The sequence below is a fragment of the Salmo trutta genome, chromosome 12, assembly GCF_901001165.1.
Source record: "Salmo trutta chromosome 12, fSalTru1.1, whole genome shotgun sequence".
In the NCBI taxonomy this organism is placed as follows: domain Eukaryota; kingdom Metazoa; phylum Chordata; class Actinopteri; order Salmoniformes; family Salmonidae; genus Salmo; species Salmo trutta.
The window spans coordinates 14478546-14506258 of NC_042968.1; the positions used below are offsets into that span (position 1 = coordinate 14478546).

General features: G+C 46.3%; 1 protein-coding gene across 1 annotated transcript; it reads left to right on the forward strand.

The window, feature by feature from the left end:
- The first annotated feature begins 401 nt into the window (after window positions 1-401).
- Window positions 402-27596, forward strand: LOC115202983 (cadherin-15-like). The gene is made up of 14 exons (XM_029767204.1): window positions 402-638; window positions 20665-20829; window positions 21225-21380; window positions 21766-21910; window positions 22020-22201; window positions 22372-22500; window positions 22663-22848; window positions 23276-23520; window positions 25194-25336; window positions 25434-25667; window positions 25805-26044; window positions 26159-26304; window positions 26407-26601; window positions 26714-27596. Exons 1-14 carry the CDS (start codon window positions 570-572, stop codon window positions 26912-26914), a joined length of 2436 nt encoding a protein of 811 aa, XP_029623064.1. The 5' UTR covers window positions 402-569; the 3' UTR covers window positions 26915-27596.
- The last annotated feature ends 117 nt before the right edge of the window (window positions 27597-27713 follow it).

Sequence of the window (27713 nt, forward strand, 5' to 3'; positions counted from 1 at the left end):
CTCTCTCTCTCTTGCTATCTCCCCTTCTATCTCAATATATCCATCTCTCTCTCTCTTGCTATCTCCCCTTCTATCTCAATATATCCATCTCTCTCTCTCTCTTGCTATCTCCCCTTCTATCTCAATATATCCATCTCTCTCTCTCTCTTGCTTTCTCCCCTTCTATCTCAATATATCCAGCTTTCTCTCTCTCGCCTTTTCTCTCTCTCTATCTCTGTCTCTCTCTCTCTCTCTGCATCCAGTGACCCCCCCTACTTCCCTGCCCATAGCTGGGGTGTGTCCCAGTTGGAGACTCTGAGGGCTAAGGGGTTGGAATTTCAGACTACAGCCCTCCCATGCACCCCAGCGCACATGTGCTGTCACTCAATCGCCTCTGCACTCACTGCTCAGAGAGAGAGAGAGCGAGAGAGACACACACAGAGGGTTTGGATTTGAGACATTTGGCTCCATTGCATATTACTCTGGTAATACCGTGAGAAACCCTAAGCTTCTCTTAAAACCGGTTTGAGAAAGAGGTGCCACCGTGGTCATTGGGTACAGTACGTGTTGGGGTTCATTGAGAAGATCATATGCTGGCACAGGAGATGACATCAAGGGGGTTGGCAGTGCTGTGTGTGCTGGTGGCTGGCCTTGGTCAGGTAGGAAATATCATACTACTCTGGTGTCACTCTACATACTTTATGGCCTACACTTTCTTAAATCACACAGAACTGAAGCCATTTCAACTTCAGGCTATAATATATATGCCATTTAGCAGACACTTTCATCCAAAACGACTTAAAGTTACCCATGCATACATTTCACGTATTGCTGGCCCTGGGAATTGAACCCACTACCCTGGCATTACAAGCACCATGCCCTACCAACTGAGCTACAAAGGGATACATTTGATATTTTCTCACGGTCTGCTTGTCAGACTTTAACTTGGATGTATATGTGTTATTTAAAGCAGTTTAAATGTGATTTAAGTGGAAGTAGTTTTAGCTGTGTTTGTCCTATATTTCCACAGTGCAGGAGTTAGGGCTGTGTTGGGACACATTTTTAACAGTTTATTTAGTAAATCTATAGAAGTGATAAACATCATGTGAAGAGGTGAACGTGTCTATTGGCTAATCTAAACATTTCAGAACCGTTGTAGATCAGATGATGAATGCTCTTGTAAATGACCAACGAATGCTGATGTTTTATACATCAGGCGGAAATCGGGGCTCCACTGTTAGCAGGCTTGTCATCAACACCATTATAAGACACATAATGGATGAAATTGTAAACAGACATTTTACTAACATAACTTCAAAACTCATTCAGTCACTAGGGCTGTTTATACATGTAATGGAACCCAGATTGGAGACCTAGACAATTGTCCCTCTGTAACCTCTTCTGTTGAATGGCCTGAAATTATTATAGATGTTGTAGAATTAATTTCCAATAGTATGGATAGAAAGACTTCAAGCAATTTTTTAAGCAATGACTTTGAATTTATGATGGCAAAGTGTGTAGCCTACTATACGTTTTTATGCTGACAAAGTTATGAAATGGGTAAGGGCAACTATCTGAGTCACATTTTCTTTATTAGTGTATCCAATTCGAGAACCACATGGTAAATGACATCAGCTGTAGAAGACGGTCGTAATAGATCATTGAAACAGCCGTGGGGAATGCCAGTTAGTCACAGTTTGCAGCCGGCCCCGCGGCCATGTGTCTTACTGTGAGTTTGAGGAACAGGTACAGTTGAAGTCAGAAGTTTACATACACTTAGGTTGGAGTCATTAAAACTCATTTTTCAACCACTCCACAAATTTCTTGTTAACAAACTATAGTTTTGGCAACTCGGTTAGGACATCTACTTTGTGCAGGATACAAGTCATTTTTCCAACAAATGTTTACAGACAGATTATTTCATTTATAATTCACTGTATCACAATTCCAGTGGGTCAGAAGTTTACATATACTAAGTTGACTGTGCCTTTAAACAGCTTGGAAAATTCCAGAAAATGATGCCATGGCTTTAGAAGCTTCTGATAGGCTAATTGACATAATTTGAGTCAATTGGAGGTGTACCTGTGGATGTATTTCAAGGCCTACCTTCAAACTCAGCGCCTCTTTGCTTGACATCATGGGAAAATCAAAATAAAACAGCCAAGACCTCAGAAAAAGAATTGTAGACCTCCACAAGTCTGGTTCATCCTTCGGAGCAATTTCCAAATGCCTGAAGGTACTACGTTCATCTGTACAAACAATAGTATGCAAGTATAAACACCATAGGACCAGGCAGCCATCATACCGCCCAGGAAGGAGACGCCTTCTGTCTCCTAGAGCTGAACGTACTTTGGTGCGAAAAGTGCAAATCAATCCCAGAACAACAGCATAGGACCTTGTGAAGATGCTGGAGGAAACAGGTACAAAAGTGTCTATATCCACAGTCAAACGAGTCCTATATCGACATAACCTGAATGGCCGCTTAGCAAGGAAGAAGCCACTACTCCAAAACCTCCATAAAAAAAGCCAGACTACGGTTTGCAACTGCAGATGGTGACAAAGATCGTACTTTTTGGAGAAATGTCCTCTGGTCTGATGAAACAAAAATAGAACTGTTTGGCCATAATGACCCTCATTATGTTTAGAGGAAAAAGGGGGAGGCTTGCAAGCCGAAGAACACCATCCCAACCATGAAGCACGGGGGTGGCAGCATCATGGTGTGGGGGTGCTTTGCTGCAGGAGGGACTGGTGTACTTCACAAAATATATGGCATCATGAGGGAGGAACATTATGTGGATATATTGAAGCAACATCTCAAGACATCAGTTAGGAAGTTAAAGCTTGGTTGCAAATGGGTCTTCCAAATGGACAATGACCCCAAGCATACTTCCAAAGTTGTGGCAAAATGGCTTAAGGACAACAAAGTCAAGGTATTGGAGTGGCCATCATAAAGCCCTGACCTCAATCTTATAGAAAATTTGTGGGCAGAACTGAAAAAGCGCTTGCGAGCAAGGAGGCCTACAAACCTGACTTAAACAATTTAAAGGCAATGCTACCAAATACTAATTGAGTGTATGTTAACTTCTGACCCAATGGGAATGTGATGAAAGAAATATAAGCTGAAACAAATCATTCTCGCTACTATTATTCTGACATTTCACATTCTTAAAATAAAGTGGTGATCCTAACTGACCTAAAACAGGGAATTTTTAGTAGGATTAAATGTCAGGAATTGTGAAAAACTGAGTTTAAATGGCTAAGGTGTATGTAAACTTCTGACTTTAACTGCAATACACTTTAAGTACAAACACGTACCAAAGAATACAAACCCCCGGACCACCAACAATAGACTATAGCCCAATGCCCACTCTACACTTGAAGGCCCATACATTCACATTCATGATTTGGATTATCCATAGACTTCCAGTAATCTATTTGTAAATGGACCGATGTGAGAGACTTAAAACCACAGAACAAGATCCTTCAAACCTGAGATCCTAGTTACTCTGGTTACATACAGTACATCAGATAACTATTTTAGCTTTGTGTGTAAGTTTAACCTATGTGAGTGGAAAGTGGCTGGTTAGGATTCACAAACACCAACTACATACAGTACACCCCTATGGGTGGAAGGCTGTGTTGTTTTTGAGAATATCCCTGGGAAAGAAAGACGGTTGTATTGAACTGCCCTGCCTAGAGAGCGTGGGCTCTGTACATAGAGGCGGTCATGTTGGCCAGCAGCTGTTCCCAGATGCGTACTTGATGCCATTTGTCCCACTCAGTAATCCCCGCAGCGGAAAGAGGAGTAGGCCACTCCCTAAACCATGAAATCAGGGACAAATACGTACATAAAGCAGCAGCTGGTGCTGAGTTCATGCTCATTGGAAGAAATCACTCAGTACAGATGCTCAGTGCCTGAAACACAGGCCTGTTCTGTCTGTGTGGATGCTTTCTGTTTTACACAGACTTGCGTTTCAGGAACAGGAAGGGCCTCAACTACAGGGGCAGACTCAACATTAAAACCACTCTGCCAGTGCACTGTTACCAGAGATTATCTTTCCAAATGACTCTTTCCCAATTCTATTTTCTTGATTGCTGGCATCCACTCGCCTCACCTTTTTCTCAAAGATCTGAGTGGAGGGGCCTTGGATCTTCTCCTCCAATTTGAGGCGAGGAGAAAGGACACGAAGATGAAGGAAAGACGAATTGGGAAAGAGCCACTGTTGTAACGGGCTTTGGTGTTACCTCCATTTTCACCAGCTGAGTCATTGACCAATTAGTGACCCTTCGACGGATAGGGTCTCTTCATGTTGTTAGAAAACAGGTTCCATTTAGTCTTTGTGTTCATGTTCCATTCACAACAGATGTGACAAATATTACATGGAAAAGAACAGAAAAATACATTTTTGAAATGGGACACTTGTTATCCCATCTCATTCAGAGCACCTTATGCCTTGCATCAAAGGATGTTTTCTCTCTGACACAAAAGGTAATGTATTTTTTTTGAATGAGATAAGGGAATAGCAGTGGCAGACAAGGCTGACGGAACAAAAACAGTTTTAATGGGCCCGGTAATGGTCTCTCCTTGTAGTTCTATCATGACCCTCTGAAAGAGGACTGACCCTGGAGTGAATAAGGGGTAGAGGTGGGGAGGTGGTGGTAGGGGTGGTGTTGATGGTAGGGGTGGTGGTGTTGGTGGTAGGGGTGGTGTTGGAGGTAGTGTTGGTGGTAGGGGTGGTGGTGTTGGTAGGTGTGGTGGTAGGGGTGGTGGTAAGGGTGGTGGTGGTGGTAAGGGTGGTGGTGGTAAGGGTAGTGGTGGTGCTGTTGGTAGGTGTGGTGGTAGGGGTGGTGGTGGTAGGGTGGTGGTGGTAGGGGTGGTGGTAAGGGTGGTGGTGGTAAGGGTAGTGGGGGTGGTGCTGGTGTTGGTAGGTGTGGTGGTAGGGTGATGGTGGTTGGGGTGGTGGTGTTGGTAAGGGTGGTGGAGGTAGGGGTGGTGTTGGTGGTAAGGGTGGTGGTAGTGTTGGTGGCAGGGGTGGTGTTGGTAGGTGTGGTGGTGGGGGTGGTGGTAGGGGTGGTGGTGGTAGAGGTGGTGGTAAGGGTGGTGGTGGTAGGGTGGTGGTGGTGTTAGTGATGGTGGTGGTGTTGGTAAGGGTGGTGGTAAGGGTGGTGGTAAGGGTGGTGGTGGTAGGAAGGGGTGGTGGTGGTAAGGGGGGTGGTGGTGGTAGTGGTAGGTAGGGGTGGTGGGGTGGTGGTGGTAAGGGTGGTGGTGGTAGGGGTGGTGGTGGTGTTAGTGATGGTGGTGGTGTTGGTAAGGGTGGTGGTAAGGGTGGTGGTGGTGAGGGTGGTGGGGGTGGTGGTGGTAGGAGGGGGTGTTGGTGGTAAGGGGGGTGGGGGTGGTAGTGGTAGGTAGGGTTGGTAAGGGTGGTGGTAGTGGTAGTTAGGGGTGGTGTTGGTGGTAGGGGTGGTGTTGGAGGTAGGGGTGGTGGTGTTGGTAGGTGTGGTGGTAGGGGTGGTGGTAAGGGTGGTGGTGGTGGTAAGGGTGGTGGTGGTAAGGGTAGTGGTGGGTGGTGGTGCTGTTGGTAGGTGTGGTGGTAGGGGTGGTGGTGGGTGGTAGGGTGGTGGTGGTAGGGGTGGTGGTAAGGGTGGTGGTGGTAAGGGTAGTGGGGGTGGTGCTGGTGTTGGTAGGTGTGGTGGTAGGGTGCTGGTGGTTGGGGTGGTGGTGTTGGTAAGGGTGGTGGAGGTAGGGGTGGTGTTGGTGGCAGGGGTGGTGTTGGTAGGTGTGGTGGTAGGGGTGGTGGTAGGGGTGGTGGTAAGGTGGTGGTGGTGTTAGTGATGGTGGTGGTGTTGGTAAGGGTGGTGGTAAGGGTGGTGGGGGTGGTGGTGGTAGGAAGGGGTGGTGGTGGTAAGGGAGGTGGTGGTGGTAGTGGTAGGTAGGGGTGGTGGGGGTGGTAGTGGTAGGTGGGGGGGTGGTAAGGGTGGTGGTGGTAGGGGTGGTGGTGGTGTTAGTGATGGTGGTGGTGTTGGTAAGGGTGGTGGTAAGGGTGGTGGTAAGGGTGGTGGTGGTAGGAAGGGGTGGTGGTGGTAGTGGTAGGTAGGGGTGGTGGGGGTGGTGGTGGTAAGGGTGGTGGTGGTAAGGGTGGTGGTGGTAGGGGTGGTGGTGGTGGTGGTAGTGATGGTGGTGGTAGGGGTGGTGGTAGGAGTGGTGGTAGGGGTGGTAGTGGTGGTGGTAGGGGTGGTGGTGGTGGTGGTAGTGATGGTGGTGGTGGTAGGGGTGGTGGTGGTCTTGGTAGGGGTGGTGATAAGGGTGGGCGTGGTAAGGGTGGTGTTGGTGGTAGTGATGGTGGTAGGGGTGGTGGTGTTGGTAGGGTTGGTGGTGGTGGTAGGGGTGGTAGGGGTGGTAGTGATGGTGGTGGTGGTAGTGATGGTGGTGGTGGTGATGTTGGTAGGGGTGGTGGTGGTGGTGGTAGTGATGGTGGTAGGGGTGATGGTAAGGGCGGGCGTGGTAAGGGTGGTCTTGGTGGTAGGGGTGGTGGTGTTGGTGGTAGTGATGGTGGTGGTGGTAGGGGTTGTGGTGGTGGTAGTGATGGTGGTAGGGGTGGTGGTGTTGGTAGGGGTGGTGGTAGGGATGGTGGTGGTGGTGGTAGGGGTGGTGATAGTGATGGTGGTAGGGGTGGTGGTGGTGTTGGTAGGGGTGGTGGTGGTGGTAGTGATGGTGGTAGAGGTGGTGGTTGTGGTAGGGGTGGTGGTAGGGGTGGTAGGGGTGGCAGTGATGGTGGTGGTGGTAGTGATGGGGGTGGTGGTAGGGGTGGTAGGGGTGGCAGTGATGGTGGTGGTGGTAGTGATGGTGGTAGGGGTGGTGGTGGTGGTAGTGATGGTGGTAGGGGTGGTGGTGGACCCTTCAACGGATAGGGGGAGTGGTGCCCGTGGTAGGGATGGCGTTGGTATTAGGGGTGGTAGTGGTGGTCTTAGTGGTAGGGGTGGTGGTGGGGTTGGTAGAAGGGGTGGTGGTGGTAGGGGTGGTAGTGATGGTGGTGGTGGTAGGGGTGGTGGTGGCGTTGGTAGGGGTGGTGGTGGTGGTGGTAGGGGTAAGGGTGGTAGGGGTGGGTAGGGGGGGTGGTAGAGGTGGTGGGGGTGGTGCTGGTGTTGGTGGTAGGGGTAAGGGTGGTAGGGGTGGTAGGGGGGGGTGGTAGAGGTGGTGGGGGTGGTGCTGGTGTTGGTGGTAGGGGTGGTGGTGGTAGGGGTAAGGGTGGTGGTAAGGGTGGTAGGGGTGGTGGTAAGGGTGGTGGTAGGGGTAAGGGTGGTAGGGGTGGTGTTAGGGGTGGTGGTAAGGGTGGTAGAGGTGGTGGTAGGGGTGGTGGGGGTGGTGGTGGTGGGAAGACTCCTGAGCCAGAGCTGGGAGAGGGAAAGAAAGGTGACATGATGAGATGAGGAAGTGGTTTCGGTCCTGGTACAACCTCCCTCAGGCTTTAATACAATTCCACGCCAAATTAAGTAACTCTCATCGTCCCCATTAGGTCAGCAGTCATGAAGCTCAGACATCTCTCTTGTGAAACCCTGGCTAGCACCCCCAAATAATAGGAGGCCCAAGCAGCCATAGCTGAGGGGTGGATAGTGAGGTAGATAGCTTTTCATTTAGAGCCTTTGGAACAGTGACTTAGGAGGGCCATGAGGGGAACAGGGCCACCTGTCTGACCCTCCACCCCATGGCCTGAGGGATTGTCAGGCATGCTGCCTGCATCCTCTCCCCTCCTGCTCATGCTGTGGCAGTCTGGCTGGCTCACGTAGACAGACTGTACCTCCACTCAACTTGCACATGGCTGACTCAGGGGTCTATTTTATATTCTATTTTTGAGAGGCACGTCTCTAAAGCTATGACTTACTGTTAATTGTAAAAGCCTTATGTTTCTGTCTAGATATGTATGAGTAACAGTAAATATGTGTATCTTGCACGGACTATGACCTGCTGCGGTAAATGGAGTGAATTAAGCAAAAATAAGTGTTTTATCACACAGCAGCTACTACCGTAAAACAAAAATACTACTCTCATGACATACCTCATACAGTTGGTGCAAGCTTGTAATAGCTCTGAAGATATAAAACCCTCACTCTATGGAAGGGCATCAGTCATGATCCCCCTCCATGGCCCACCCATGGTGGGTGGATGGGTGGGTGTGAGAGAGAGACTGAGCACCCTTGACTCAACAGCATGAATTTGAATAATTTAATCCTTGGATAGTATAGTAGACAACAGCATAATGTTCTACCAAGCTTCAGTAAATAATTGTCCACTCCATGGGACAGATGTTGGTCTCTTAGCAGCTAAGTTTCATTCACAAAATGATTGGCACACTTTCAAAGCTACTTTTAGACACAACCGTTAGAGTTGCCAGGGTTCCTTGCCAATGAAAGTGTGACAGTCTTGCTTCAGCTCCTCAGTGTGGGGTGAGTCTGAGCAGTATTTTCGTCACAGCAACTGATTATTATGTCGAAATGTTGCCCCAAACCTTTTGACTGTAAATGTTATCTAACACTGCGAACAAGATCCTGGATGCATTGATTGTGAAATACACACTGATTTTGAAATACAATTTATTTAGGTATTGCGCATAGTTGTATATCAAGCTTGGTGTTGATATATACTGCTCAAAACAATAAAGGGAACACTTAAACAACACATCCTAGATCTGAATGAAAGAAATAATCTTATTAAATACTTTTTTCTTTACATAGTTGAATGTGCTGACAACAAAATCACACAAAAATAATCAATGGAAATCCAATTTATCAACCCATGGAGATCTGGATTTGGAGTCACACTCAAAATTAAAGTGGAAAACCACACTACAGGCTGATCCAACTTTGATGTAATGTCCTTAAAACAAGTCAAAAGGAGGCTCAATAGTGTGTGTGGCCTCCACGTGCCTGTATGACCTCCCTACAACGCCTATGCATGCTCCTGATGAGGTGGCGGATGGTCTCCTGAGGGATCTCCTCCCAGACCTGGACTAAAGCATCCGCCAACTCCTGGACAGTCTGTGGTGCAACGTGGCGTTGGTGGATGGAGCGAGACATGATGTCCCAGATGTGCTCAATTGGATTCAGGTCTGGGGAATGGGCGGGCCAGTCCATAGCATCAATGCCTTCCTCTTGCAGGAACTGCTGACACACTCCAGCCACATGAGGTCTAGCATTGTCTTGCATTAGGAGGAACCCAGGGCCAACCGCACCAGCATATGGTCTCACAAGGGATCTGAGGATCTCATCTCGGTACCTAATGGCAGTCAGGCTACCTCTGGCGAGCACATGGAGGGCTGTGCGGCCCCCCCAAGAAATGCCACCCCACACCATGACTGACCCACCGCCAAACCGGTCATGCTGGAGGATGTTGCAGGCAGCAGAACGTTCTCCACGGCGTCTCCAGACTCTGCTACGTCTGTCACATGTGCTCAGTGTGAACCTGCTTTCATCTGTGAAGAGCACAGGGCGCCAGTGGCGAATTTGCCAATCTTGGTGTTCTCTGGCAAATGCCAAACTTCCTGCACGGTGTTGGGCTGTAAGCACAACCCCCCCCCCCCCCCCCCCGTGGACGTCGGGCCCTCATACCACCCTCATGGAGTCTGTTTCTGACCGTTTGAGCAGACACATGCACATTTGTGGCCTGCTGGAGGTCATTTTGCAAGGCTCTGGCAGTGCTCCTCCTGCTCCTCCTTGTACAAAGGCGGAGGTAGCGGTCCTGCTGCTGGGTTGTTGCCCTCCTACGGCCTCCTCCACGTCTGCTGATGTACTGGCCTGTCTCCTGGTAGCGCCTCCATGCTCTGGACACTACGCTGACAGACACAGCAAACCTTCTTGCCACAGCTCGCATTGATGTGCCATTCTGGATGAGCTGCACTACCTGAGCCACTTGTGTGGGTTGTAGACTCCGTCTCATGCTACCACTAGAGTGAAAGCACCGCCAGCATTCAAAAGTGACCAAAACATCAGCCAGGAAGCATAGGAACTGAGAAGTGGTCTGTGGTCCCCACCTGCAGAACCACTCCTTTATTGGGGGTGTCTTGCTAATTGCCTATAATTTCCACCTGTTGACTATTCCATTTGCACAACAGCATGTGAAATGTATTGTCAATCAGTGTTGCTTCCTAAGTGGACAGTTTGATTTTACAGAAGTGTGATTGACTTGGAGTTACATTGTGCTGTTTAAGTGTTCCCTTTATTTTTTTGAGCAGTGTATATATATATATATATATATATATATATATATATATATATATATATTTGGTATGTGTATGTATGTATATACACTACCGTTCAAAAGTTTAGGGTCACTTAGATATTTCCTTGTTTTTGAAAGAAAAGCACATTGTTTGTCCATTAAAATAACATCAAATTGATCAGAAATACAGTGTAGACATTGTTGATGTTGTAAATTACTATTGTAGCTGGAAACGGCAGATTGTTTATAGAATATTTACATGGCGTACAGAGGCCCATTATCAGCAACCATCACTAGAAGTCCAGCATCCCGGAGCCTCTTCACTGTTGACATTGAGACTGGTGTTTTGCACCGGGGCCTCCCACTTCTCTTTCTATTCTGGTTAGAGCCAGGTCTGTGAAAGGAGTAGTACACAGCGTTACATGAGATCTTCGGTTTCTTGGCAATGTCTCGCATGGAATAGACTTCATTTCTCAGAACAAGGATAGACTGACGAGTTTCAGAAGAAAGTTCTTTGTTTCTAGCCATTTTGAGCCTGTAATCGAACCCACAAATGCTGATGCTCCAGATACTCAACTAGTCTAAAGAAGGCCAGTTTTATTGCTTCTTTAATCAGAACACCAGTTTTTAGCTGTGCTAACATAATTGCAAAAGGGTTTTCGAATGATCAATTAGCCTTTTAAAATGATAAACTTGGATGAGCTAACACAACGTGCCATTGGAACACAGGAGTGATGGTTGCTGATAATGGGCCTCTGTACGCCTATGTAAATATTTCATAGGAAATCAGCTGTTTCCAGCTACAATACTCATTTACAACATCTACACTGTATTTCTGATCAATTCTATGTTATTTTAATGGACAAAAAATTAGCTTTTCTTTCAAAAACAAGGAAATTTCTAAGTAACCCCAAACTTTTGAACGGTAGTGTATATAGATATATACAGTTGAAGAAGTTTACATATACTTAGGTTGGAGTCATTAAAACTTGTTTTTCAACCCTCCACAAATTTCTTGTTTATAAACTATCGTTTTGGCCAGTCAGTTGGGACATCTACTTTGTGCACGACACAAGTAATTTTTCCAACAATTGTTCACAGACAGATTATTTCACTTATAACTAACTCACTGTATCACAATTCCAGTGGGTCAGAAGTTTACATATACTAAGTTGACTGTGCCTTTAAACAGCTTGGAAAATTCCAGAAAATGATGCCATGGCTTTAGAAGCTTCTGATAGGCTAATTGACATAATTTGAGTCAATTGGAGGTGTACCTGTGGATGTATTTCAAGGCCTACCTTTAAACTCAGCGCCTCTTTGCTTGACATAATGGGAAAATCAAAGACCTCCACAAGTCTGGTTCATCCTTGGGAGCAATTTCCAAATGCCTGAAGGTACCACGTTCATCTGTACAAACAATAGCACACAAGTATAAACACCATGGGACCACACAGCCATCATACCGCTCAGGAAGGAGACACGCTCTGTCTCCTAGAGCTGAACGTACTTTGGTGCGAAAAGTGCAAATCAATCCCAGAACAAGGACCTTGTGAAGATGCTGGAGGAAACAGGTACAAAAGTATCTATATCCACAGTAAAACAAGTCCTATATCGACATAACCTGAAAGGCCGCTCAGCAAGGAAGAAGCCACTGCTCCAAAACCGCCATAAAAAAGCCAGACTACGGTTTGCAACTGCATATGGGGACAAAGATCGTACTTTTTGGAGAAATGTCCTCTGGTCTGATGAAACAAAAATAGAACTGTTTGGCCATAATGACCATCATTATGTTTAGAGGAAAAAGGGGGAGGCTTGCAAGCCGAAGAACACCATCCCAACCGTGAAGCACGGGGGTGGCAGCATCATGTTGTGGGCGTGCTTTGCTGCAGGAGGGACTGGTGCACTTCACAAAATAGATGGCATCATGAGGGAGGAAAATTATGTGGATATATTGAAGCAACATCTCAAGACATCAGTCAGGAAGTTAAAGCTTGGTCGCAAAGGGGTCTTCCAAATGGACAATGACCCCAAACATACTTCCAAAGTTGTGGCACAATAGCTTAAGGACAACAAAGTCAAGGTATTGGAGTGGCCATCACAAAGCCCTGACTTCCATCCTATAGAAAATGTGTGGGCAGAACTGAAAAAGCATGTGCGAGCAAGGAGGCCTACAAACCTGACTCAGTTACACCAGCTCTGTCAGGAGGAATGGGCCAAAATTCACCCAACTTATTGTGGGAAGGTTGTGGAAGTCAACCTGCAACGTTTGACCCAAGTTAAACAATTTAAATGCAATGCTACCAAATACTAATTGAGTGTATGTAAACTTCTGACCCACTGGGAATGTGATGAAAGAAATATAAGCTGAAATAAATAATTCTCTCTGCTATTATTCTGACATTTCCCATTCTTAAAATAAAGTGGTGATCCTAACTGACCTAAAACAGGGTTTTATTACTACGATTAAATGTCAGGACTTCTGAGTTTAAGTGTATTTAGGTAAGGTGTATGTAAACTTCCGACTTAAACTGTATATTTACCCAACAAATATATGGGGGATTGGAAATTATGCAGACAATTACATTGATGGAAGCAACAATCTATATGCAATGTTAAAGCTGATCCTTCCCCTAAACAAATATAAAAAATATAAATAAAAAAATATATAAGGTTGGTGTTGACCTTAATATGAGCAACTCTGACCGCAATAACACATCTGTTCTGATACTTTAACTTCGCCAATATGTTTTCCAGCTTATTCCAGTAATCAGTAACCAGGCTGCAAATCAGCACAAATAAACAAATGAAAGGTTGTGGATAAAGTATGATCTGGTTTGGTACCGTGAGACACTTTATGTCAACAGCAGACTCATAGAAAAAGATTCCTTGCCCTACATACCTACTTCAGAGCACAGTCCTACCTACTTCAGAGCGCAGTCCTACCTACCTACTTCAGAGCGCAGTCCTACCTACCTACTTCAGAGCACCGTCCTACCTACTTCAGAGCGCAATCCTACCTACCTACTTCAGAACGCAGTCCTACCTACTTCAGAGCACAATCCTACCTACCTACTTCAGAGCGCAGTCCTACCTACTTCAGAGCGCAGTCCTACCTACTTCAGAGTGCAGTCCTACATACCTACTTCAGAGCGCAGTCCTACCTACTTACCTCAGAGTGCAGTCCTATCTACCTACCTCAGAGTGCAGTCCTCCCTACCTACCTCAGAGCACAGTCCTACCTACCTACCTCAGAGCGCAGTCCTACCTACCTACCTCAGAGCACAGTCCTACCTACCTACCTCAGAGCGCAGTCCTACCTACCTACTTCAGAGCGCAGTCCTACCTACCTACTTCAGAGTGCAGTCCTACCTACCTACTTCAGAGCGCAGTCCTACCTACTTCAGAGTGCAGTCCTACCTACCTACTTCAGAGCGCAGTCCTACCTACTTCAGAGTGCAGTCCTACCTACCTACTTCAGAGCGCAGTTCTACCTACTTCAGAGTGCAGTCCTACCTACCTACTTCAGAGCGCAGTCCTACCTACCTACTTCAGAGTGCAGTCCTACCTATCTACTTCAGAGCGCAGTCCTACCTACCTACTTCAGAGTGCAGTCCTACCTACCTACTTCAGAGCGCAGTCCTACCTACTTCAGAGTGCAGTCCTACCTACCTACTTCAGAGCGCAGTCCTACCTACTTCAGAGTGCAGTCCTACCTACCTACTTCAGAGCGCAGTACTCCTCACTGTGTTAACGGGGGTGTTGACCCCCAAGAGGCACCATGCAACTGCTGGCCACAGGGTGAGAGGCCAAGGTGTAAAAGTATCTGGGAAAAAGTCCCTAAAACAGTTAATATCGGTGAGAAGAAAGAGGAGGTGTGCTGTCCTTCACCCTAGCTGTCAGAGGTGACTGGTACTAATTGGTAAGATAACTCCTAGGTGTAGCCCAGTCCCTGGAAAAGAGATTAAGACATTACAGAGCCCTCCTGGGTTTGTTTGCCACCCAGATGGAGTTGAGACCACAGGAGATCAACACAATGATGTTAACTGGGTCTGTCTTCCGATCCTCTTCAGAACGTAGCAGGCTCTTTCCAAATAAGACCTCAAGCCCCATTCAACAACCTAATCTCACAAAACTAAACAGGAGCACAGTGGTCAGTCCTGGTTCACAAGGCTAGACCGCAACATCTATTTCTCTAATTCTGATAGCGTATGCTATTATTTTACTTTAGTTATTCTGCCTGAGCTGTTGTTGTATTCAATCAAAACCAGTAACCCCACAACAAAAAAGCCAGTTTGAGTAGAGATGTTGAATCAGGAATTCAACAGGAATGTTGTTTCAGTGTTAACCGCGTCATCCAGTTACAGATTTTGATTGAACAGGGCCTTTGGCCTCTGACTGGCCGTAGCTTGATCTCTGATCTGTGATCAGAGCGGTAGTGGAAGGTGAGAAGGCTTTGCTGTCTAGCCTGGTATGTAGGTGTAAACATCTCTTTATGAGCATTGGGAGGACTACACCAGTGGCTTAGGGTCGGGGTCAGGAATATAGAGCACTCGAAGATTAGTCGGCTCCTAACTCAGCCTGCACAGGGCACTCATAGTTGACATTCTCCTCAGACTGTACGTTACAGCAGCGTGACAAAGTGCCAGTGTGCCATATCCCCAGGCCTAAGGGACAGGGAAGGGCCACCATGTCCCAATACACAATAGTGATTCAATCTAATAATGTATTTCTCATATATATCAGTGTCTTTATGTATGGAAAGAGCCATGTGAGGAATGGGCTATGGTCAATGTTCCATATTCTGTTTAGTTGTATTAGCATGTTATTACTCTGTAATTACAAGTTGTTACTACAGACTTCATGATTGATGATGAAGAGCTGAATGAGAACAAAAGGTGTTATCTTTTCTGTATCTTTTTAGCAGGCAAATTTGTATATAGACAAGACTTATCTGCCAATATCTGTGATCATCTTGTTACCACTAAATGCTGAGCTTTTTCTCTTAAGGAATGTGTGTTTGAGTGTGTGTGAGGAATTCTGTCATCAGAGCGGATTTGTAAAGTGACCCCCCCAACCCCTAGTCAGGTGCAGAGTTGAACATAAAGGGGAGTCTGTAAGTATGAGTAAGAGAGAGGGTGGGAAAGCACGGGAGCTAAATCCATAGGTGACAGCTGGTGTGTGCGTGTCTGAGTGTGTCTGAGTGTGTGTTTTAGATAAATGCAGAGCGTGCGTGATAGAGAATGACAATGAACATGAGAGTAATTGTTTTCGCCAGGCATTATGGAACCGGTGTCGTCCAAAAAGTTCTACTTTTGACTCTTCGGACCATAGAACATCTGAGTCATACAGCAAGACAATGATCCAAAACACAAAATAAAGTCTACATGAAAATGGCTAAAAAGCAACACATTTTAGGTTTTGGAATGGCCTAGTCGAAGTCCAGACCTAATCCCAATTGAGATGTTGTGGCAGGACTTGAAACGAGCAGTTCATGCTTGAAAACCCTGTTGCTGAGTTAAAACAGTTCTGCATGGAAGAGTGGGCCAAAATTCCTCCACAGCGACGTGAGAGACTGATCAACAACTACCGGAAGCGTTTGGTTGCAGGCATTGCAGCTAAAGGTGGCACAACCAGTTATTGAGTGTAAGGGAGAAATTACTTTTTCACACAGAGGAATTGGGTGTTGCATAGCTGTTAATTAAATAAATCAAATAAGTATCATATTTTAGGGGTTATTTGTAAACTCAGGTTCTTTTTATCTAATATTAGGTTTTGGTTGAAGATCTGATAACATTCAGTATCAAAAATATGCAAAAGTACAGAAAATCAGAAAGGGGGAAAATACTTTTTCACGGCACTGTATGCATATCTGTGTTCCCAGTCATGTGAAATCCATAGATTAGGGCCTAATGAATTTATTTCAATTGACTGATTTCCTTGAACTATAACTCAGTAACATCTTTGAAATTGTTGCATGTTGCGTTTATATTTTTGTTCAGTGTACAATATATACTGAGTATACAAAACATTAAGCACACCTGCTCTTTCCATGATATAGACTGACCAGGTGAATACAGGTGAAAGCTATGATCCCATAGTGATGTCACTTAATAACTTCAATCAGTGTGGATGAAGGGGAGGAGACAGGTTCTCATTTACAACTGCGACCTGGCCAAGATAAAGAAAAGCAGTGCGACACAAACAACAACACAGAGTTACACATGGAATAAACATACATACAGTCAATAACTCAATAGAAAAAAAGTCTATATACAGTGTGTGCAAATGAGGTAAGATAAGGGAGGTAAGGCAATAAATAGGCCATAGTGGTGAAATAATTACAATTTAGCAATTAAATAGATGAAGATGAATGTGCAAGTAGAGATACTGGGGTGCAAAGGAGCAAAAAATAAATAACAGTATGGGGATGAGGTAGTTGGATGGGCTATTTACAGATGGGCTATGTACAGGTGCAGTGATCTGTGAGCTACTCTGACAGCTGGTGCTTAAAGTTAGTGAGGGAGATATGAGTCTCCAGCTTCAGTGATTTTTGCAATTCGTTCCAGTCATTGGCAGCAGAGAACTGGTAGGAAAGGCGGCCAAAGGGGGAATTGCCTTTGGGGGGTGACCAGTGAGATATACCTGCTGGAGCGCGTGCTACGGGTGGGTGTTGCTATGGTGACCAGTGAGCTGAGATAAGACGGGGCTTTACCTAGCAAAGACTTATAGATGACCTGGAGCCAGTGGGTTTGGCGACGAATATGATGCGAGGGCTAGCCAATGAGAGTGTACAGGTCGCAGTGGTGGGTAGTATATGGGGCTTTGGTGACAAAACGGATGGCACTGTGATAGATTGCATCCAATTTGCTGAGTGTTGGAGGCTATTTTGTAAATGGCATCGCCAAAGTCAAGGATCGGCAGGATAGTCAGTTTTACGAGGGTATGTTTGGCAGCATGAGTGAAGGATGCTTTGTTGCGAAATAGGAAGCCGATTCTAGATTTAATTTTGGATTGGAGATGCTTAATGTGAGTCTGGCAGGAGAGTTTACAGTCTAACCAGACACCTAGGTATTTGTAGTTGTCCACATATTCTAAGTTAGAACCGTCCAGAGTAGTGATGCTGGACGGGCAGGCAGGTGCAGGCAGCGATCGGTTGAAGAGCATGCATTTAGTTTTACTTGCATTTAAGAGCAGTTGGAGGCCACGGAAGGAGAGTTGTATGGCATTGAAGCTCGTCTGGAGGTTAGTTAACACAGTGTCCAAAGAAAGGCCAGAAGTACACAGAATGGTGTTGTCTGCATTGAGGTGGATCAGAGAATCACCAGCAGCAAGAGCGACATCATTGATGTATACAGAGAAAAGAGTTGGCCCGAGAATTGAACCCTGTGGCACCCCAACAGAGACTGCCAGAGGTCCGGACAACAGGCACTCCGGTTTGACACACTGAACTCTGTCTGAGAAGTAGTTGGTAAACCAGGCGAGGCAGTCATTTGAGAAACCAAGTCTGTTGAGTCTGCCGATAAGAATGTGGTGATTGACAGAGTCGAAAGCCTTGGCCAGGTTGATGAATACAGCTGCACAGTATTGTCTCTATTCGATGGTGTTTATGATATTGTTTTGGACCTTGAGCGTGGCTGAGGTGCACCCATGACCAACTCGGAAACCAGATTGCATAGCGGAGAAGGTACGGTGGGATTCGAAATGGTCGGTGATCTGTTTGTTAACTTGGCTTTCGAAGACCCTAGAAATGCAGGGTAGGTGTCATGTCATGACCATAGTAAGTTGTTATTTTCTATGGTAGAGTAGGTCAGGGCGTGACAGGGGGGTTTTCTAGTTTAGTTTTTCTATGTTGTTATGTTCTAGTTTTGTATTTCTATGTTGGGTTGTTCTAGTTTTTGTATTTCTATGTTGGGCTTTGTTTGAGATGATCTCCAATTAGAGGAAGATGGTCATCGTTGTCTCTAATTGGAGGTCATATTTATGTTGGTGTTTGTCCCACCTGGGTTTGTGGGAGATTAATTTTGAGTAGTGTATGTTTCACCTCTGTGTCACGGTTTGTTGTTTTTTGTCATTCAGTTAATTTATGTATTTCATAGTTTCACAGTATAAATAAAATGTGGAACGACACGCACGCTGCACTTTGGTCCGCTCATTCCTACGACAGCCGTGACAGTAGGATAGATATAGGTCTGTAGCAGTTTGGGTCTAGAGTGTCTCCCCCTTTGAAGAGGGGGATGACCGCAGCAGCTTTCCAATCTTTGGGGATCTCAGACGATACGAAAGAGAGGTTGAACAGGCTAGTAATAGAAGTTGCAACAATTTCAGCTGATAATTTTAGAAAGAGGGGGTCCAGATTTGTCAGCTCTTTCAGAACATCAGCTATCTGGATTTGGGTGAAGGAGAAATGGGGAGGCTTGGGCAGGTTGCTGTGGGGGGTGCAGGGCTGTTGACCAGGGTAGGGATGGCCAGGTGGAAAGCATGGCCAGCTGTAGAAAAATGCTTATTGAAATTCTCAATTAGAAGTGGATTTATCGGTGGTGACAGTGTTTCCTAGCCCCAGTGCAGTGGGCAGCTGGGAGGAGGTGCTCTTATTCTCCATAGACTTTACAATGTCCCAGAACTTTTTGGAGTTTGTGCTGCAGGATGCAAATGTCTGTTTGAAGAATCTAGCTTTTGCTTTCCTAACTGCCTGTGTATATTAAAAAGTTGCATATCGCGGGGGCTATTTGATGCTAATGTCGTACGCCACAGGATGTTTTTGTGCTGGTCAAGGGCAGTCAGGTCTGGAGTGAACCACGGGCTATATCTGTTCCTGGTTCTACATTTATTGAATGGGGCATGCTTATTTAAGATTGTGAGGAAAGCACTTTTAAAGGGAAGATATAGGGAAGACAACAGATTTAAGTGCCTTTGAATGGGGTATGGTAGTACAACCTGGTCTCAGACCATTTCATATTATTATGTACGTGAATCCGAGATACTCCATTTAGTATGGTATATTACACTTCGTATGGTATGTATTTATTTGTGGATGTCCATCACCTATGTCGTATGATATGTTATGAATTACAATTCATATTATATGTTACGAATTTGTAAAATCCACATTATGTTAGGAATTTGCTAAACGTATGATATATTACGAATTCTAGCTAGGTGGCCAATGTTAGCTAGCTGGCTAACATTAGATAGGCTAGGGGTTAAGGTTAGAGTCAAGTTTAAAAGTGAGGTTATAGGGTTAAGGTTGGGGTTAGGGTTAACTAAAAGGGTTAAGGTTAGGGGAAGGGTTAGCTAACATGCTAAGTAGTTGTAAAGTAGCTGTAAAGTAGCTAAAAAGTAGTAAGTAGTTAAAATGTAGCTAATTAGCTAAAATGCTAAGGTTTTTCCACCCATCCACCTACCCTACTTTCGTTTTTGCCTAAAGTAACCATCTGCCAAACGGTAACATATCATACTCATTTGAGTGTCCAGGATTTACATTTACTATGTCTATAAGACCAGGCTGGATAGTAGGTGCCAGGCGCACCGGTTTGTGTCAAGAACTGCAACACTGCTGGGTTTTTCACACTCAACAGTTTCCCCTGTGTATCAACAATGGTCCACCACCCAAAGGACATCCAGACAACTTGACACCACTGTGGGAAGCATCGGCGTCAACATGGGCCAGCATCCCTGTGGAACAGAGTCCAAAACAAAGGGGTGGGGGTGGGTGGGGGGGGAACAACTCAATGTTAGGAAGGTGTCCCTAATGTTTGGTATACTCAGTGTGTCTCCACACACCTAGGCCTAGGCTATTGAAGGATTCAAGGCAATGTCATTATTTATTGATCTCAGATTCTGTCTCACTGTAAAAGCAGCCTGTCATTTAGATCATTTGTGAGGCAAAGTCTCCAGTCAACATTTTCCCAGGCCCTAGGCTACAAAACAAAATCCCCATGTGTGCAACTTACGCAGCACCTTGCTTTATTACAAAGGTGATTTCTTTTCATGTGTTCCGGTACCTCAGAGGCCCCCCCCCCCCAGGCTACCCCCCCCCCCCCTGTCGGGCTAACTTTTTGTTCCGGCACCTCCCAATTTACAAATGAAGCACTGGAGATGTAGTGTGTGAAACTTGAACCCATGCCTCTCCACCCCTCACCCGCCCCAGCCCAGTGGATTCCACATTAGGGACGGGGCAGGGGGGTCACCATTCAACCACCACCAGGCCACAGAGAGAGGCCAACTGCTGCACCCCTCACCAACTGATATTAGTAGCCACAACACGACTACTAAAAATATAAAAATTCAGTACCTGGACCAAAGGTATTTGGGTTCTGTACTCCTTGACATGAAGAATATGAATCATGATTTAAATGACTTCATTCATCCAGAAATGTATGGCCCTTACTCAGACCATCTAAATGGAAATTGCCATTGAATGAATCGTGTATAATGGAGCTCTTAAATGAATCCCATTCTGTTACCCCCAGGCCGGGAGCAGCGGCCAAGCGGGCAGGGAGGACCTTAACCCAGCGGTCCTGTATCCATGGAGACAGAGGAGCAGTGGGGGTCTGAGCAGGGTGAAGAGGGACTGGATCATCCCTCCAATCAGGGTGCTGGAGAACAGCAAGCAGGTCCCCGAAAACCTGGTCCAGGTACTGAATCATTCATCTCATATCTATACTGATGGTAGGGCCTCTATACATACATTAACTGATAAGAGTGTTGGCTAAGTGACTAAGATGTAAATGTTAGGGTAACACTGGCACTTTTTGGTCCAGTGAAATTGATCTTACAAAACATGGTATGTAAGATCAGTCACATGGTTATTGTCCAGACAGACAGCCCTTTTAACTGAGCATGAAAGAGCCACGCTGGCCTCTCTGACCTCCAGAACCACTGACCAGTCATGTGCTGTTGCTCTCCCTCTCTGTTCCCATCAGTGACCACGTTCACATCTGGTACTCTATGTGCTGTTCTGTTCACTCTCCTCTCACCCTTCCAAGGAGATTCTCACCCAGACATCCTCCTGTGTTGTTTGTTCCTCCAGATCAAATCAGACAAGATTTTCACCGGAGAAGTGATCTACAAGCTGGAAGGACCAGGGGTTGACCAGGACCCTAAGGACCTGTTTGAGATAGACGATAAAACGGGCTGGATCAGGAGCATGATTCCCCTGGACAGAGAGAAATACAGAAGCTTCACGGTACAACTCACAGGAGAGACATAAGCACCATTGCCTTTGACATGTAAATGATACTATGTCAGCCAGACCCCTTCTTTTGTTTGGGTAACAAGGAATGTCACATGACATAATATCAATGGTAGTATGTCATTCAATGTTTTTCAACTAAACATCTACCACTGCGATTTTATCAAGTTGACTGTCATGGTTGAGTGAGAAGGGAAGTTGCGCACAAGTCTGTTACTATAGTGGGGTGCTTTCTTCGTAGGCCTACATGAGCATCTGAATATAGACCCAAATCAATCACAGTCAATAAGCTGAGAATCGTGTAAGAGCAGCAAACACTATGAATGGAAAGACGATGTCTTGAAACATATGAGTAACGTCCTGTTTCTGTTCTCTATAGCTGAAAGCCTTTGCCCTGTCGCCCAGTGGAGAGAGACTGGAGAATCCCTCCACCATTGAGATCGTAGTGCTGGATCAAAATGATAACCGGCCCAACTTCTCCCAGAAAGAGTTTGCTGGATCCGTTTCTGAATTCTCCGTACCAGGTAAACACATGCGTCACCTACAAACATTGTGGATGTACACGCAGTCGATACACAAAATGTCAACTGATTGGGTAGTGAACTGAGAGAGTGATTGATGTTGTTTTAACAGGCACATCTGTGATGTCTGTGACTGCGACTGATGCTGACGACCCAACCACAGACAACGCTATCCTGAGCTACTCCATCGTTGGCCAGGAGAGCATCCCGCCTCTCCGCGTCAATAAGACCATGTTTGGCATCAACAATGAAACAGGGGCCATTTACATACGAGACGTGGGCCTAGACCGGGAGGTAGGGACTCTTCCTTTGCCTTTTCATTGACCCATTATTTAGGTCATGCCCTTTCTGGTTCAACAGAAGCGCAATATTTTGAAAGGTGTTTGAAAGGAGAAACTAATTCATGTAAAATAATATACTGTATGTGCCATAAATGACTGTGAACATCTGTGCATTCTTTACAGGTGGTTAAAGGTTTTAGGTTGATACTGCAGGTTGCTGACATGTCAGGCATGGGGTTGACCAGTCTTGCCAATGCAGTCATACATGTGACCGACATCAACAACAATCCCCCACGATTCTCCCCATACCTGGTGAGTTTCACTGTTTAATCTCTCAGAAGCTGGTAGCTCCCTTCCATTCATTTACTTTATGGACACATCATTCAGACCAGCTTCAAAATATAGACATGCACATTCACATGTGTTTAAATAAACTAAACACAACTACTTTGTGTCTCTGTTTCCTGAATACAGTACACTATGTCAGCTGTGGAGAACAAAGTAGACTTCGTGATTGGCTGGGTCAACGCCACAGACAATGATGAGCCAGGGACAGGAAACTGGGAGACCAAATACACCATCGCCAAGGGCAACCCCTCTAGGAACTTTGCCATTCGCACAGACCCTGTGACCAACGAGGGTATTCTGTCAGTGGTGAAGGTAAGCTATTCTCCATCCGGCAGGAGGACGGGAGGGAATGTGTGGGGGACATTCTGGCTCCATGTTAGAATGACAAACATGACAATCAGGTCATCCAGTTTATATAGAGCCTATATAGAGCCTGTATACAGCAAGTGATCACACACAGTGGTCAGGGCCAGGCCTTGAAACATGACACTGTTACCCCATCTAGTGGTGACTAACTGAGCTGCAAGTCACCGGGCACATCATTACATTCCGTTAGAGTCCTGTGCTGTGACATATCACTGGCTGTAGCTGGAATTTTCAAGGATGTGACTGACGCACAAAACGGATACAACAAATATATGGAACGGTATGTTGTTTAGTTATTTCTCAACATGTATGTCAAACCCACGCTATCCAAGTTGTCTTTCAAAACCTCTGCCTTTTTTTGTTGTTGTTGCAGACTCTGGACTACGAGACCCAAGAGGTGTATACTTTGACTCTGACAGTGGAGAACGTGAACCCTCTCAGCATCAAGGCCCCCAGGGACCCCGTAAGCAGTGCCACAGTGGTGGTGACCGTGGTGAATGAGAACGAGGCCCCACGCTTCAATAAAGACCCCATAGAGATCGTGGTTCTTGAGTCTGTGGTCCCTGGCACCGTGCTGGCCAGTAACATCGCCTACGATCCTGATAATGCAAAACTCAAGTAAGATTGGTGCACTGGAGAACTCTGAATACATAACAATATACACTGCTCAAAAAAATAAAGGGAACACTAAAATAACACATCCTAGATCTGAATGAATGAAATAATCTTATTAAATACTTTTTTCTTTACATAGTTGAATGTGCTGACAACAAAATCACACAAAAATAATCAATGGAAATCCAATTTATCAACCCATGGAGGTCTGGATTTGGAGTCACACTCAAAATTAAAGTGGAAAACCACACTACAAGCTGATCCAACTTTGATGTAATGTCCTTAAAACAAGTCAAAATGAGGCTCAGTAGTGTGTGTGGCCTCCACGTGCCTGTATGACCTCCCTACAACGCCTGGGCATGCTCCTGATGAGGTGGCGGATGGTCTCCTGAGGGATCTCCTCCCAGACCTGGACTAAAGCATCCGCCAACTCCTGGACAGTCTGTGGTGCAACGTGGCGTTGGTGGATGGAGCGAGACATGATGTCCCAGATGTGCTCAATTGGATTCAGGTCTGGGGAACGGGTGGGCCAGTCCATAGCATCAATGCCTTCCTCTTGCAGAAACTGCTGACACACTCCAGCCACATGAGGTCTAGCATTGTCTTGCATTAGGAGGAACCCAGGGCCAACCGCACCAGCATATGGTCTCACAAGGGGTCTGAGGATCTCATCTCGGTACCTAATGGTAGTCAGGCTACCTCTGGCGAGCACATGGAGGGCTGTGCGGCCCCCCCAAAAAATGCCACCCCACACCATGACTGACCCACCGCCAAACCGGTCATGCTGGAGGATGTTGCAGGCAGCAGAACGTTCTCCACGGCGTCTCCAGACTCTGTCACGTCTGTCACAAGTGCTCAGTGTGAACCTGCTTTCATCTGTGAAGAGCACAGGGCGCCAGTGGCGAATTTGCCAATCTTGGTGTTCTCTGGCAAATGCCAAACGTCCTGCACGGTGTTGGGCTGTAAGCACAACCCCCACCTGTGGACGTCGGGCCCTCATACCACCCTCATGGAGTCTGTTTCTGACCGTTTGAGCAGACACATGCACATTTGTGGCCTGCAGGGCTCTAGCAGTGCTCCTCCTGCTCCTCCTTGTACAAAGGCGGAGGTAGCGGTCCTGCTGCTGGGTTGCTGCCCTCCTACGGCCTCCTCCACGTCTCCTGATGTACTGGCCTGTCTCCTGGTAGCGCCTCCATGCTCTGGACACTACGCTGACAGACACAGCAAACCTTCTTGCCACAGCTCGCATTGATGTGCCATTCTGGATGAGCTGCACTACCTGAGCCACTTGTGTGTGTTGTAGACTCCGTCTCATGCTACCACTAGAGTGAAAGCACCGCCAGCATTCAAAAGTGACCAAAACATCAGCCAGAAAGCATAGGAACTGAGAAGTGGTCTGTGGTCCCCACCTGCAGAACCACTCCTTTATTGGGGGTATCTTGCCAATTGCCTATAATTTCCACCTGTTGTCTATTCCATTTGCACAACAGCATGTGAAATGTATTGTCAATCAGTGTTGCTTCCTAAGTGGACAGTTTGATTTCCCAGAAGTGTGATTGACTTGGAGTTACATTGTGTTGTTTAAGTGTTCCCTTTATTTTTTTGAGCAGTATATATGTTTGTGTACTGTATGTGTATCAAAAAGGAAACTAAAACATTACTGTCATTTCCATCAGGTATGACATACTCAGAGATCCTGAGGGATGGCTTATAATCAATCACGAGACTGGAGAAATCACAGCCAGGACACCGTTCAATGTCCGCTCCCCTCACGTCAAGAACAACATTTACAATGCAGTCATCAGAGTCACAGACACAGGTGAGTATCCTGAGTTAGCCACTGCTTCACCTCACGTAACTGGAGACATGAGGTCAAGCAGAAAGTGACAGTGAATAATGATGTCCTTTCCTCCTAGATGCTGGTGGAATCTCGACCACAGCGTCTCTGGTGATCACGTTGCGGGAGACCAATGACTTCTTCCCTCAGCTGTTCCCCCTGATGGGGACGGTGTGCAGCGAGTCAGGCCGGGAGACATCTGGTCTGTTCCTGAGTGCTGTGGATGAGGACCTGCCCCCTCATGCTGAACCCTTCACCTTCCAACTGCAAGACATCAATGTGTCTGCCAACTGGACCATCATACAGGTCAATGGTAAGGACTATATATAGCAAGGACAGGACTAGACACTCCTGAAGTCCATGCAGGATGGGTTTTGGAGTAGTGTGCTATGTCTTCTCATTCCATCTCCCTCGCTCTCTGTGTTTGTGTGTCGCTCTCTCTCTCTCCAGAGACTCATGCAGTGCTGCGACCCCTGGTAGAGCTGGAGACAGAGGAATATGCCGTCACTGTGTTGGTGACTGACTCCGGCACCCCTAGTCTCAGTGCATACGCTCAGGTCAATGTGACGGTGTGTCTGTGTGGGAAAGACGGTGAATGTAAGGCCGAAGCTGCTGCCATATTTGGAACACGAGTTGGTGTCAGCTTCATCGCCTTACTGGTCATCATGGCCAGCATCGCACTCCTGCTCTGTAAGCTATACCTCATGTAAACCTGAACAACACCTGAACAAAGCACATCGCTCCATGAACACACACATTTCCCCAAATGTTTCTGTGCAGTGAGACGGGTCTCTGTGTTCTCAGTGTTGCTGCTCCTGGCTGTAGCCGTGGGTAACTGCAGACGGCATCATATGAAGAAAGGAGAGGGGCTGCTGGTGGGGGATTCAGACGAAGACATTCGTGACAACGTCCTGAACTACGACGAGCAGGGTGGTGGAGAGGAGGATGAGGTCAGACAACATAACACGTTACAGCTGGCAGAAGCCAGTTATCTGGTGACGTCGCCTCCCTTGTCCTATAGACACTTCATACTCCTCCTTTTCTCTCACTAGAATGCCTTCAACATTGACCTACTGAGGAACCCAGTGGATGTGGGACCACTCCCAACATCCTTCTACCCTCCCATCTCTGGCATCCCCAGGGGAAAGCAGCCACTCAGGAAAGATTACCCAGACAACCTGCCCTCTCCCTCATATCCACGGAAACCCCCAGCGGACCCCACTGACATTGAGGACTTCATCAATGACGTGAGAGAGAGGATTCCATCATGGCCCTGGCCTATTGTTAGTCAGTTGAAATAAGAACGGTCCAAATCCCCAGAGAGAAACTAATGTATTTCTTGCCTGTGTCTCCCCACAGGGCCTGGAGGCAGCAGACCATGACCCCAACGTCCCTCCCTACGACACAGCTCTGATCTATGACTACGAGGGTGACGGTTCCCTGGCAGGCAGCCTGAGCTCCATCGCCTCAGCCAGCTCAGACGGCGACCAGGACTATGACTACCTCAACGACTGGGGACCACGCTTTAAGAAACTGGCCAACATGTACGACCCACGCTAAGGAGACTGCCCTACTGAGCTTTTACCTCAGATGCCATCCATTTTCTCCTAAACTCTACCTAACTCCCTATTCATAATCATACATCCTCCCTCTTCTGCGTGAAGCTGAAACCTGATATCATCCTCTCGGTGTAGGACAGGGTAAGATCTTGAATGATTGGCAGAGGTTTAGAGCAGATCTCTGTGTTCCTATTGCTTCTCATGTTTCCAATTGTCTCCAGCAGCGCATTAGCTCAATTCTTCAGGCTCTTGTGACATTACATATTGTCCCTCTCTTTGCTACTGTAAAAGGTCACCGTTGTCATTTGAGGGACTTTCCTGGGTACTGTTGATATTCTCGTCACAAGTTCAGTGAGTTTGACGAGACAACCAGAGAGCATTCTGCAGCATATGAATGGTTCACCTTTTGCTGAGTGGGATGTGTGTGTGTCTGCAGAATGGAGAAGGAAGGGAAGGAAACACATGATAGAGCATACCAATGAGAGAAGAGAAATATGCACTGTAGTCCTCCAGTCAGGTCAGTTCAACCATAGAGCCACTTTAACCACAGTGGCGGTACCAGTCAGGTGTGTTGTCTTGGCGGTTTCTCTAATCGTTTTTGGTTTGTGTTTTGTGGAACGTTTTTTTTATGTGGGAGGAATGTAGAGAAAGGTTGACCATGTATTGAACAGTGATAGCAAAAAGTGCTAAGCCTGCTATATGTGGGATTCTACCCATGTCTGGTATTAAGTTTAATACTGTGTGTGACCACTACCACTTGAAAACATTTTGATTTTCTAAGTGATGTTAATGTGTAATGT